The 14,736-nt window shown below is 44.4% G+C and overlaps 1 protein-coding gene across 1 annotated transcript in view; it reads left to right on the forward strand.

Annotated features, from left to right (window-relative positions):
• Positions 1 to 3,666: 3,666 nt before the first annotated feature.
• The window catches only part of LOC109925781 (KN motif and ankyrin repeat domain-containing protein 2-like), an 82,256-nt gene continuing 71,186 nt past the window's right edge, over positions 3,667 to 14,736 (forward strand). The window contains exon 1 of the mRNA XM_048617818.1: positions 3,667 to 3,733. Coding sequence (XP_048473775.1) covers positions 3,667 to 3,733 — 67 coding nt within the window. The remainder of the gene's footprint in view (positions 3,734 to 14,736) is intronic.

Below are 14,736 nucleotides of genomic sequence, written 5' to 3' on the forward strand. Positions count from 1 at the left end.
AAAACAGTCCCAGCGTTTTCAGCCCCTCCCTATATATAGCTCAAATCCTCCAACCCTGGCAACATCCTTGTAAATCTTTTTCTGAACCCTTTCAAGTTTCACAACATCTTTCCTAAATCAGGGAGACCAGAACTGCATGCAGTATTCCAATAATGGCCTAACAAATGTCCTGTACAGCCGCAACATGACCTCTCAACTCCTATACTCAATGCACTGACCAATAAAGGCAGGCATGCCAAGTGCCTTCTTCACTATCCTATCTACCTGTGACTCCACTTTCAAGGAACTATGAACCTGCACTCCAAGATCTCTTGTTCAGCCACATTCCCCAGGTCCTTACCATTAAGTATATAAACCCTGCTCTGATTTGCCTTTCCAAAGTGCAGCATCTCGCATTTATCTAAACTAAACTCTATCTGCCACTCCTCGGCACATTGGCCCATCTGATCAAGATCCTGTTGTACTCTGAGGTAACCTTCTTCGCTGTCCACTACACCTCCAATTTTGGTGTCATCTGCAAAATTACTAACCATACCTCCTATGTTGACATCCAAATGATTTATATAAATGACGAAAAGCAGTGGACCCAGCACCAATCCTTGTGGCACACCGCTGGTCACAGGCCTCCAGCCTGAAAAGCAGCCCTCCATCACCACCCTCTGCCTGAATTTAATTTTTAATAATCCTGACAACCATGTAACCATTCTCATTAAAAAAAACATTTGATTATCTTTTCACTAATGCCCTTTAAGGAAGAAAATCTGCCATCCTCACTTGGTCTGATTTACGCTTGACTCTAGACCCACAGCAATGTGGTTGACCCTTAATTGCCCTCTGGTCATTTAGGGAAGGGCAGTAAATACTGGTCAAATCTCTGACAGCAACATCCCATGAAAACAAGTTGTATTGGTCATTTTGACTCAGTTGCTCTGGGTGCCTGTACTATCGATGTCTCTGGACTTAGTTCTCAGGCAGTGTGTGTCATTGTGTAGCACATACAGACTCCATACCCAGGGACCCCTGTGCGGAAAATGAAATACTGCTCCAGTTCAGATTGTAGCGAAGTTTCTGTTGTCTGAATCATAGTTCCTGTGAAATATTGAGAACTGCCTGATTCCATCGCACCACAAATTCGATCTCTTGCTCAGGGCATTAGTCTGACCGGCTCAAGAATAGAGCAAGAGTAATTCCTGAAGACACGATTGCATTCCCTAGGAGTATCTGAGTGTCCTGTAGGCTCGCTGATATTGCATGTGAATATATAAGCCAGAATTTTCACTGCAGAGATTTATAATCAGTACTTACAGCTCTCCAGCAGCTTATCAGTTCACTGCAGTTTTATAACCCAGAGACAGTTTCTGACAATTGTACAACAGCAGAATCTACCAGGTCATAGCATGATCAATTCACGACAGCGTAGAAAGAGACCATTCAGCCCGCTGACTCCATGCTGGCTGTCTGTAGAGCAATTCAGTCAGTCACGTTCCTTATAGCCCAGCAGGTTTATTTCCTCAAGAGTCCACCCTGTTTTCTTTAAAACCATTGATTGACTCTAGTTCTGCTTCCACCCCCTTCAGGTTCCAGGTCAATGCCACACACAGTGTGAGAGCAATTAAGAGTCAGCCACTTTGCTGTGGGTCTGGAGTCATGTGTAGATCAGACCAAGTAAGGATGGCAGTGAAATTTCTCTTGACATTCCTTTCCCCGCCTCCCCTGCATCTCCTACCCAAAATCTAAAGCTTGTGTCCTTTAGTCTTTGTACAGTTGGTTAATGTGTATCATCTTGTATACCTCTGTTAGGTTTCACTGACCACGTCATTAGTTGGTCCTTTAGGAGACCCAACCTTCTACGCCAGAGCTTATCGGTTTTATAACTGAGAGCTGAGGACTGTGTAACTGCTGGAGTCCATTCAATTGATGGTGGCAGGGAAGGGCTTTGAGAAATTGTCTGAATCCTGGGTGTGATCTTCCATGGGCAGAACACTGGCTGTGGTTAATCACACCCCTGGGGAACGCGAGATTATCCCTGGAAATTGGTAGAAATGTTGTCATTGCAGATTTGGATGCAGTGGTGGGAATATAAGACTTACTTGGAGCAAGCCTTGTTGCTGTTTATGAGTTGTGCTGTTGATATAACTCCCCTTCTCTCAAGCTATTTTGAGGACTGGGGAAATTTACTGCGCATTCCATTTGCCATTGTTTTGTCAGTAAACATAATGTTGGATAATGTGAAGTGTATAACAGCGAGGGGGATGTGCTGCGATCGGGACTGGGGACTGTGGTGCATTTGAAAACGCTATCATTACCAAAACTGCAGGAAGTAATAATTAGAGCCTGTGGGCGTCATCTTAAACAATGCTCCTTTCTGAGTCCCGACAGCAGCGAGATTGCGTCTTCAGCTTAAAGTAGAGTTAAAGGGAGCTTGAATAACGAGACTAACGCAAACCTTGGAAGAAAGTAGCCTGCTAATATCAGGCCAGTCAGCCCATCGAGTCTGCTCCACCATTCAATGAGATCATGGCTGATCTGATCATCCTCAACTCCACTTTCCAGCCTTTTCCCTATTTTCATTGATTCCCTTCCTGATTAAGAATCTGCCTCAGCCTTGAATAAACTTTCTGAGTCTCAGCAGCACTCTGTGCTAAAGAATTCCACAGATTCTATACCCTCTGAGAGAAGAAATTTCTCCCCATCTCCATTTTAAGTAGGTTATTCTAAGATTGTGCTCCCTGGTCTTAGAGTCTCCACAAAGTGTAACCACTTCTCTCCACTTACCCTGTCAAGCCTACTAAAAATCTTATGTTTCAATAAGGTCATCTCTTATTCTCCCAACCTCCAATTAGTACAAGCCCAATATCCTCAACCTTCATAAGCAAATGCCTTCACCCCCTGAATCAATCTCATGAACGTTCCCAGCACAGCCTCCCACGCAATTATATCTTTCCTTAGGTAATATGACCAAAACTGTTCACTGTATTTCAGCTGTTGTCTGACTAGTGTATAGTTTCAGCGAGACTTGTGTTCAGACCAAGAGTCACTGGACTTGAAACATTAACCCTGTCTTCACTCCACAGATGCTGCCAGACCTGCTGAGTTTCTCCAGCAAATTCTGTTTTTGTGTGTTTCAGATCTCCAGCACTACAGTTTTCTGTTTTACTTCCCTATTACCTATGAACTTGGATGCTAGCTTTCTTTGATCTATGTGTGAGGACCTCCAAATCCCTCTTTCTGCAGCTTTCTGTGGTCTTTTCCCTGTTTAAATAATATTCAACACCTCTACTCCTCCTGCCAAAGTGCCATACTACTTGTCCAATCATCCCAATTGATCCAATCAGAATTTTGTAATGTTTAGTGCATGCACTCTCCCTCCCCTACCATGATACTGAGGTAAATCGCCCAGGACACAGCAACTTCACTCCCAGGTTGGTGAGCATGCGGCTGGTACATTGGTTAAAGTGCCCCCAGTCGGCAGAAGGGGCACAAATGAGCCAGAGCCTCTGCTCCTGCTCATTGTGTACCCCATTCCCCACCTGAAAGGTGCCAGATCTGGCTATCAGCTGCCCTTGGGTTCGTGTTCTGCCCTGGTAATTGGTTTTGCTCCTTTGCTGCATCCTAGCTTCCACACAATCTGTACCACACCCTGACAGGCCATCCCCCCGGCTGAAAATGGATCAGGAAGGAGTTACGAAGAATGAGTGCCGCCTGGGGATCACAGAACCAGAACCATCAGCACGTAACTCCATCCCAACCACATGCACTGGATAAAACATCACCAAACACCTCTGAACTACAGCAAAAGGCAGGCAGAATCCAAGAGATGGAATTAATTTGACTTCAGCTTAATGTTATTTAGTAGAAAAGGCATTTTGAATATCTTTACACAGCTAAGAGAATCCTCTTTTTTTTCGCCTTTCCCAAATTGTGCTGTATTGGATATTACTCGACAGCTGCAGACCCTCATGAGGGAAGTAGGGAGGGTCACACTTTCTTTTTTCCCAGTTCCATTGTCTGCTTAGAAAGTCAAAAATTACAGCCTGATCTGACTTAAACTTCCAATTATACATTGAATGTTATGCTTTGCATTTCAGTCTGTCTACCCATGTAAGAAAATTGGACTTTGTTTGAATTTATTGGAAAAACAATAATTTTAAGTCAGGGCCGTGGATTCTCTGATGCGAGTTAATGTAAACAGTGCTGTAAACTCATTGACGACTCAACTCAGGAATGTTAATCTCAACCATCATCCAAGATGCCATCTTCCCTCTCCAATGGCTATAAAAGTTCCCTATCTTTAGAAGAGCAGGGGAGAGTTCTCTCTGGTGTTCCCTGGAATGTCAGAGACTGAGGGGTGACCTTATAGAGGTTTATAAAATCATGAGGGGCATGGATAGGGTGAATGGTCAAGGTCTTTTCCCCAGGGTACGGAAGTCCAAAACTAGAGGGCACAGGTTTAAGGTGATAGGGAAAAGATTTAAAAGGGACCTGAGGGGCAACTTTTTCACACAGAGGGTGGTGGATGTATGGAACGAACTGCTAGAGGATGTGGTGGAGGTTGGTATGATAACATTTAAAAGGCATCTGGATGGGTACATGAATACAAGCATTTAGAGAGACATGGGCCAAATGCTGACAAATGGGACTAGATGAATTTAGGATATCCAGTTGGCATGGATGAGTTGGACCTAAGGGTCTGTTTCTATACTGTACAACTCTAAGACTCTATGGCCTGGCTAATATTTGTTGTTCAACACTTACAAAAATAGATTACCTAGTCATTATCACTTTGCTGTTTTTGGGAGCTTTCTATGTACAAGATGTTTGCTACATTTTCCCCATCAAAGTACTGACTGCACTTCCAAAGTAGATCAAGAGCTGCAAAGCACTATGGGGCACCCTGAGATCATGGGAGGGTGCCCTATAAAACCATGCTTTTTCTTTCTAAGCAAGTACTGCAATTGAGCAGTGATAGTTATCATTCATTTGTGGGATGGGAGCTTTCTTAGTAAGGCCAACATTTTGTTATCCATCCCTAATAGCTCTTGATAATAGTTAAAAAATAACCATATTGCTGTAGGTCCGGAGTCACAAGCAGGCCAGATCAGGTTAAGGATGGTAAATTTCCTTCCCCAAAGGCCATTTATGTCAATCACTGATAGCTTCATGGTCACCATTACTCAGACTAGTTTTTAATTCCAGATTTGCTTCCTGCATTTATTGAATAAGAATTCCATCAGCTACCAGGGTTGATTTGCAACTGTGTCTGAAATAACTCCATGAAAACCAGTATCCCATCACCAAGTCACCCTTTATTTACATGTGCACAGTACATGACACTGACCCAGCTTGATCAGAGCGAGCTCTCAGAGTGAGCAGAACCCCCTGACACTCCTGTTTATATCTGTCAGCCAGGGCTCCCTGATTGGACCAGGTTAACAACCCCCGTCAGAGAACTCATATTCTACGAGGTCCATCTGTCTGACCTCATTACAATCACTCCAGTGTCCAGCATGTAAACCTGGATCTTTGGATTGCTAGATATTACCACTGCACCACCACCTTAGGAGAAGGCATCGTGGGACTGGTTCGTGTTGCCCAGATATGCCCTGATCCTACCTCCATGCTGAGATGGCTGATATCAGTTGTGGGAAATGTCGTATTTAACCCCCTGAAGCCTGTTTTGGCATTTGATGTAGCCATAACTGACTTGCAGACTAACTCCATATATTGCAAGAGGAAATGTCCGAGAGAGTTTCCCCTCCTTTCTCCATTAGTCTAAATTTCAGGCATTGCAATTAGGTTGTATCCCAGCCAGAGTGAGGGGATGCGAGCTATGGAATAATTATAGCAGAGAACAAGGCTATTCGGCCTGTGTGCCTGTGCTGGCTCTCCGAAGCAGCAATTATCCTCTTGCCATTCTCCCGCCATCTCTCCCACTAAAGGTGACCGGACTTGTGTGTGAGCATGCATGTATGTATGTGTAATAATGCTTCCTTTAAAACGTGCCTGGGACTTGTTTTGCATCGAGCCTAGAGTTTGACACGGGGCATCACCTGAGCAGGAAGCTGGAGGGTTAGCTGGAAATAGGTTTGTGAATCTTGTTGGCCTGCTTTGGTTCTCAATTGAGTGAAAGACTCTATATTGGGCCCCCCACCTGTTTCAAGACATTGAGTAAGGTTGAGGGGAGTGTGTGAGGAAGGATCTGAGAAGTGGGAGAGTTCAGATCACAGCTGGTTTTGACATACCCGATTCCACAGGGAAAAATTGTAAAACCACAACACATTATTTCAACATGTCTTCCACTGGTGGCCCCTGAAAACTAGGGCAAACATGGAGAAGATATTTCCACACATGGGAGTGACCAGGGGTTGTGTGTCATTTTTTTTTATTCATTAACGGGATGAGGGTGTTGCTGACCAGGCAGTATTTATTGCCCATCCCTAATTGCCCAGAGGGCAGTTCAAAGTCAACCACATTGCTGTGGGTCTGGAGTCACATGTAGGCCAGACCAGGCAAGGATGGCAGTTTCCTTCCCTAAAGGACATTAGTGAACCAGATGGGTTTTTCCTGACAATTGACAATGGATTCATGATCGTCATTAGATTCTTAATTTCAGATATTTTATTGAATTCAAATTCCACCATCTGCTGTGGTAGGATTTGAACTCAGGCCCCAGAATGTTGTCTGGGTCTCTGGATTAACAGTCCAGTGATAATACCACTGGGCCATTGCCTCCCCCAGCTCCCCAATATAAGACAATTGTTAATTACTCCAACAGGGAATTCCGGAATAACTTCTTTACTCAGAGAGTACATGCAAGAGCTGTGACAACAACTTGACATGAATGGTGTAAATCCACTTTAGGGGAAGCTAGGTAAACACGTGAGGGAGAAAGGAGTAGATGTTTTGTTGCTAGAGCGAGATGGTTGAGGAGTAGTGTAGAGTCATAGAGTCATACAGCGTGGAAACAGACCCTTCGGTCCAACCAGTCCATGCTGACCATAATCCCAAACTAAACCAGTCCCACCTGCCTGCACTTGGCCTATATCCCTCCGAACATTTCTTATTCATGAACTTATCCAAAAGTCTTTCAAACATTGTAACTGTACCCGCATCCACCACTTCCTCTGGCAGTTCATTCCACACACAAATCATTCTCTGTGAAAAAAAATTGCCTCTCATGTCCCTGTTAAATCTATCTCATCTCACTTTAAATATGTCCCCTAATCTTGAAATCCCCCACAGTAGGGAAAAGACATCTGTCATTCACCTTATCTATACCCCTCATGATTTTACAAACTTCTGCAAGGTCAAGTCTCAACCTTCTGTGCTCCAGTGTAAAACGTCCCAGCCTATCCAGCCTATTTTTATATCTCAAGCCCTCCATTCCTGGCAACATCCTTTAAAATCTCTTCTGAACCCTCTCCAGCTTAATAATGTCCTTCTTATAACAGGATGACCAGGACTGTACACAGTACTCTGGAAGAGGCCTCACCAAAGTCCTGTACAGCATCAACATGACGTCCCATCTCCTATACTCAAAGGCCTGACCAATGAAGGCATGCATGCTAAACACCTTCTTAATCACCCTGTCTATATATAATGCAAACTTCAAAGAATTATGTACCTGAACCCCTAGGTCTGTCTGTTCTACAACACTACCTAACGCCCTACTTTTAATTGTATAAGTCCTGCCCTTGTTTGAATTGCCAAAATACAATACCTTGCATAAATCCAAATAAAACTCTACCTGTCTCTCCTCAGCCCATTGATCAAGTGGTAATGTCACTGGACTAGGAACCCTGAATCTCAGGCTATTACCCTGGGTAGTGGCTGGAACTTAAATCTATTTAATAACTTTGCGATGTGAAACCAGTCTCAGTGATAGTAATTGTGAAGCTGTCACTGTTTGTTGTGAAAACCCACCCAGTTCATATGCCCTTTTATTGGGCAAGAAATCTACCACCATTACCTGATATGGCCTCCGGGTGACTCCAGTAATGTAGTAGATTCTAAAATGACAGAGAGAGCCATTCAAGGGTAATTAGGGATGGGCAACAAATACTGTGCTTGCCAGTGATGCCCACATCCCTTAGAAGAATAAAATGATGAGAGGGCGAGGGTCTTATATGCGCAAGACATAATCACCAGCCTTGATCCTTGTATAGATGGTGGGTTTTATACAATTCAATGCATTGTTTCTCCTATATATTCCTCACTTCAGAATTTCTCTTACAATACACTGATCTCATTCTCTGATGATGCTGCCATCCTCCACCTAGCTGCATGCTTTCTGTTCTATAATTAAACAGTAATATCAGTAATCATACCATGACCTCTCTGATGTGTATCATTTTGACAGTAGGATGCTAATAGGTGCTATTAGTGAGGTGAAAGTACACTATGTACTAGAAATCTGGGAAACTGGTCAGATTCGTACTGACTGTAGCCTGCATAGTGTTCGTGTCCGATGGAGCACAGTGGAAACATTGCAGAGGTACATGTCACTGGGCCTGTGTTTCTAAAGTTTGGAAGAACGAGAGGTGATCATAGACTTATAGACATTCACAGCATGGAAGGAAGCCATTTGGCCCATTATTTCTGTGCCAGCTAACAAAGCTCTAACTAGGTAGTATGGTGGCTCAGTGGTTTGTATTACTGCCCCATGGTGCTATGGGATCCAGGTTCAATTCCACCCTTGGGTGATTGTCTATACGGAGCTTGAATGTTCTTCCTGTGTCTGCCTTGGTTTCCTCCTATAGTCCAAAGATATGTAGGTTAGGTGGATTGGCTGTGCTAAATTGCGCAGACTATGTGGGTTAGCCCTGGGAATTACAGGGTGGGATGCTCTTTGGAGGGTCAGTATGGGCTGAATGGCCTGCTTTTTCACTGTAGGGATTCTACAATATTTCCATTTTCCAGCTCTTGGCTGGTGCCCTGGAAGTCTTAGTGCCAGGGAGTAACAAAGGGTCACGGTCTCAGGATAAGGGTTGGCCATTTTATATAGAATATAGGGTGGCACGGTGGCTCAGTGGTTAGCACTGTTGCCTCACAGTGCCAGGGACCTGGGTTTGATTCCACCCTCAGGCAACTGTGTGGAGTTTGCACATTCTCCCCGTGTCAGCATGGGTTTGCTCCCACAGCCCTAAAATGTGCAGGCTATGTGGATTGGCCATGAAAAATTGCCCATAGTGTTGAGGGATGTGTAGGTTGTAGTGGGATGGGTCTGGGTGGGACGCTCTGAGGGTCATGGTGGACTTGTTGGGCTGAAGGGCCTGTCCCCACACTACAGGGATTCTGTGAGGTGAAATTGAATTGAGGTATGGATTTTTGAAATCCTCAGCCTCAGACAGCCATAGATTCCCAGCTGCTGAGTATGTTGGAGATTGGGATCGGTAGGTGATTGGGCACATGGGCTCTCAAGGGATGTGGACTGACCACTGCTCCCATTTCAGATGTTTCACAGGTTCAGCTAAACAGCTTCAGCTTAACCTTGGATAAAATTTAGAAAATCTGTAGATGTCAGTCTTGTGAAATAAAATGCTACAAACTGTACATATAAGATAGTCAAAATTAATGTAACTCCAAAGAATGGGGGGAAGTTTCTTTACCCAGAGGGTGGTGAGAATGTGGAACTCATTGCTATGAGGTGTATCTAAGGTGAAAAGCATTAATACATTTTTGAGGCTGTTTAATAAGCTTTAAAATGTCAACAGTTCAAATCCTGTCTTCTTTCAGAGATGATCCAACAAGCAGGGGGCAGATATGCCATCCTGGCAGATCTCTGACCCAGTCAGTGATCCACTGGAGGAAACAGATGCTAAGGGAGTTTGTGAGAGATTGCCTAGTGTGTAAATACAGAAGGGAAGATTGTTCCAGGACCTCTGCTCAGACAGGTCTGCTTCACTGTATGAGCCCAGATGCTGAAGTGTGCCTCCTGCTGGTCAGTACTGACTTAGCAACATCCTTCTCTGTTTGCCATAACATATTAGCACTATCAGCCTTTAACAGATAGCAGCTATCAGACACTAAAGGCACTATCTGATGACAAGAGACAGAGTGATGATGATTCTTGAAAGTAAAGCTGGGAAATAATGCCCCAACCCCCATCTCATTATTCTCTGTCTAATGCCTCTTACCATTACATGCCCTCTATGTTTATGTCCCTCTCCATAACATGCCTAGCTCTGTGCTGCTTAAATGCCAGTTTTCATAATGTGCTCACTGTCACTCTGTCCCTCTCTATAACATGCACTTTATTTTTGCACCTCTTTCTCAAAGCATGCTCTGTCTTCATATCTGCTCTGTGCCCTAGCCTCTATGTCCTTCTTTCTATAAATGCCAGTATCTGTAAAATGTCTTCTTTGAGGCTCTGTCTGTAAAAGCTGCTTTTCTCTACTTGCCTGCCTTTCTCTGTAATACCCTCTCACTAACATGCTGTTTCTATTTAATGTGAGTAAAAATCTTGCATTTGTACAATGCCTCCGAGTGTCCCAAAATGCTTGACTGATGGATACCCCCCCACTTTCAAAGTGCAGTCACTGTTACAGAAGCGAAGAATTTGATGCCAAGATCCCATAAGCAGCAACTTGTTTTTGCAGAGGGGTCTGAGCTTTTCATTTCACAGTGCCGTGGGCTCTGAAGCAGTCGACACTGAGAGACTGTTGGCCCCGAGTTGGGGAATCCAAAAAATGGGGGGCACAGCATCAAGTAAGAAGCTGATCATTTAGGACAGATCATAGAGTCATAGAATTTTACAGTACAGAGGAGTTCATTTGTCTCATCGTGTCTGTATGGGTTCCTAAAAGAGCCACCCAATTAGTCTCACTGTCCATCCCTATACCTGTAGCCTCTAAACTCGGCACTTTCAAATATATATCAAGCTCTCTTTTGAAACCTCGTCTGGAATCCGCCTCCACCACTCTCCCAGAAAGTGTGCTCCAAATCCTAACAACTCTCTGAGTAAAGAGGTTTCTCCTCATCTCATTCCTAGCTGTCTTGCTGACCGTGTTGAAGTTGTGATCCTCAGTTACTGACGTACAAAGGATTAGCCATGATTCTGTTGAATGGCAGAGCAGTGGACCATATGCTCCTTTTTCTTGTGTTCTTTTATGTCCACAAATGGTTGCATTTCCCAATGGCAGTGCAGCACACCTTCAGTACTGTGCTGAAGTCTCTATCCTAGAATATTTGCTTGTCCAAACTGCTGTGTGTACTTCAACTTTCAAAGTCAGAATAGAGAGTGCTTCCCAAAGAGCCAGCAGCTGCAGCTTGTCCATGACTTGGTAACGGTCCTCCAACTGTGTGATGTTCTTGATTTACAGCTGAAGAAATGTTGCCACTGTTCTAATGTAGGAAACAGAGGGCCTCATGCGTGCACAGCAGAAAACAGTCATGTACCAATGACCCATTTGAGTGACGGTTGATTGTAACATTAATATGACAAGAATACAGGATGAAGCACCTTTGAAATAGTGCAATTGGATCTTTAACATCCACCTGAGGGACCAGTTGATTGCTCAGATTAATGTCCTGTCTGAGAGTTGGCACCTGTAACAGCGTTGCACTCGCTCAGCACTGTTAGAAGGTTCATCCATGAAAAACCTATCTCTTCTTTCTAGCAAAGTTTTAATTAAAATAACATAAGTTCCAATTGGCTGATAACAGAACCTATTGTTAATTGTCCACAGCTATCACATACCCTAGGGTGGGAAAAAGGAGTAGGCAAGACAATTTAAGCAGACTGATGGAGAATATAGAAATATAGTGAGGAAGTCAGACTGCACAGTTGTACACTAGTCTTTTAGATCACACATTAAACCGAAGCCCAAACTTTCCTCTCGTCTGGACATAAAAGATCCCATGACACTATTTCAAGGAAGGTTAGGTGAATTTTCCCCAATATCATATCGTTTGTTCTCCTCAGTCAACATCACCGAACACAGATTATTTGGACAATTACACCATCAGGCATAGGAGCAGAAGTAGACCATTCAGCCCATTAAGTCTGCTCTGGCATTCAGTGAGATCATGGCTGATCTCATAATCCTCAACTACACTTTCCTGCTTTTTCCCCCAATAACTCTTGATTGCCTTCCTGAGTAAATATCTGTCTATCTCTGCCTTGAATATACTTAATAATCAGAGAATCCTTACAGTGTGGAAACAGGCCATTTGGGCCAACAAGTCCACACTGCCCCTCTGAAGAGCATCCCACCCAGACCCATTCCCCTATCCCTGCATTTCCTATGGCTAACCCACCTAACCTAAACATCTTTGGACTGTGGGAGGAAGTCAGAGCACCCAGAGGAAACCCACGCAGACATGGGGAGAACGTGCAAACTCCACACAGTCACCTGAGGCTGGAATCGAACCCAGGTCCCTGATGCTGTGAGGCAGCAGTGCTAACCACTGAACCACCATGCCACCCCTACATCCTTCTTCAGCACAGAATTCCACAGATTCACTACCCTAAGGGAGAAGAAATTCCTCCTCATCTGCCAGTGCATTACTCTGAGATTATAACCTCTACTCGTAGACTCTCCCACAAGGGGAAAGTACCTCTCTGCGTCCAACCTGTCAAACCTCTTAAGAAGCTTACATTTCATTAAGGTCTTCTCTCAATCTTCCAATCTCCAATGAGTACAAGCCCAATGTACTTAACGTCACCTCATTGGACAACACTCCATGCCTGGGATCAACTGAGTGAACCTTCCCTACATTGCCTCCAATGTCAGTGTATGTGTCCTTAGATATGTTCTAAATAAAAACCGAGAGAACTGTGGATACTGGAAATCAGAAACAAAAACAGATGTTGCCTGAAAAGGCTCAGCAGGTCTGGCAGCATCTATGCAGAGAAATCAAAGTTAACGTTTCTGGTGTGGCGACCCTTCCTCAGAACAAATATGTGGTCTGACTAATGTCTTATATAGTTTTAGCAAGACGTCCCTATTTTAAACTCCAATCCCTTTGAAATAAAGGCCAACTTTCCATTTGTCTTCCCTCTGACCCGCTGAGCTGGGATGCTAGCTTTTTGGGATTCACATTGCTGCTGACGGGAGCTTGCTGTGCAAAGATTGGCTGCAGTGATTCGTGTATCACAACGGACACTGCAATTCAAAAGTACTTCATCGGGCGCAAACTCCTTGTCAGCAACTTGAAGTCGTGAAAGGCACAACAGAAATCTTTCCTTCTTACAAACTTCTTTCTGCTGTGATCTCTCATCAGAGCCTTGCTTTAAATTTGTCCTTGTTAATGCTTCCTGTGTGTGCATGAACTCCAGAGGTCAAGAGAGGGCCTGATATCAGCTATTTCTGTGAGGGAGTGGTTGCTATTGTGGGATTTGCCTGAAGATTCTAGAAAACCCAATGAGGCTGCAGGGCAGTTAGCAACAGAGGGCCAAGCCAATGATAATATGGAAGAGTGGAAGCTAAACCAAACATCTATTGCGCACCTATCTGGAGCTTCAAGCCTCCTCAAAGGCTTATTGTTTATTATCCCGGCATTTTCCAGATGGATTCAGTCCCCACACGTGGTCTGCAAATTCCTTAAATACATTGGAGCTTGTTTGGAGTGTGGGATTGTTTGCCTGTCAGCAGGAGGAATGTGAGGGAGTGACAGTCAAAAGAAAGAGGACACTCTTGCATTTATATAGCATCCTTCATGACCACTTGACACCCCAGCATGCTTTCCAGCCAATGATAAGGCTTGGAAATACAGTCACTGATGGCGCATTGGAAGTGAGGCAGCCAATATGCACATGGCTAGCTTCCAAAGCTGCGTTCACAATCGTAGAATCCCTACAGTGAAGAAGCAGGCCATTCAGCCCATCGAGTCCACACTGACCCTCTGAAGAGCATCCTGCCCAATCCCTTTAACCCTGCATTTCCCATGGCCCACCTAGCCTGCACATCCCTGGACAGTATTGGCAATTTAGCATGGCCAATCCATCTAACCTGCACATCTTTGGACTGTGGGAGGAAACCGGAGCACCCAGAGGAAACTCACGCAGACATGGGGAGAATGTGCAAACTCCATGCAGTCGCTCGAGGCTGGAATTCAACCCACGTCCCTGGCGGTTTGAGGCAGCAGTGCTACGCACCAGGCCACTGACCTAATTTTCTGCTTTTGAGATGCTGATTGACAGATAAGTGTTGGGCAGAACAATAATGTGAATACACTGGCTCTTCTTCAAAACAGCCACACAGGATTTTTGACACCACCCAGAGGAGGAAGATCAGTCCTCAAAGACAACTTTTTGCATAGTGCTGCTCTCCATCAGCATTGGTTTGTGTACTCCCAGAATGTTGGGTGGGACCTGAGCACACAGGCTTGCAATTTAGACGCCAGTGTATTCCCAAGAGAGCCATAGCTGACGCTTCCTTTCACTGTTCCAGCATTGCTTTCAACATTTCCCATGGTTTAAGACAACATTACCATGAGAGGGAGAGGTACCTAAAGGATGATATCAATGTCGGCTTATGTCAAAATGTTACAGTGAGGAGTGTGGGGTATAACAGAGAGTGTTAAAGTGAGGGGTGTGTAGTATATCAGAGAGTGTTACAGTGAGGAGTGTGGGTTATATCAGTGAGTGTTACAGTGAGGGGTGTGGGGTATATCAGAGAGTGTTACAGTGAGGGGTGTGGGGTATATCAGAGAGTGTTACAGTGAGGGGTGCGGGGTATATCAGAGAGTATTACAGTGAGGGGTGCGGGGTATATCAGAGAGTGTTACAGTGAG

This window comes from Rhincodon typus, chromosome 38 (genome assembly GCF_021869965.1).
Source record: "Rhincodon typus isolate 14 chromosome 38, sRhiTyp1.1, whole genome shotgun sequence".
In the NCBI taxonomy this organism is placed as follows: domain Eukaryota; kingdom Metazoa; phylum Chordata; class Chondrichthyes; order Orectolobiformes; family Rhincodontidae; genus Rhincodon; species Rhincodon typus.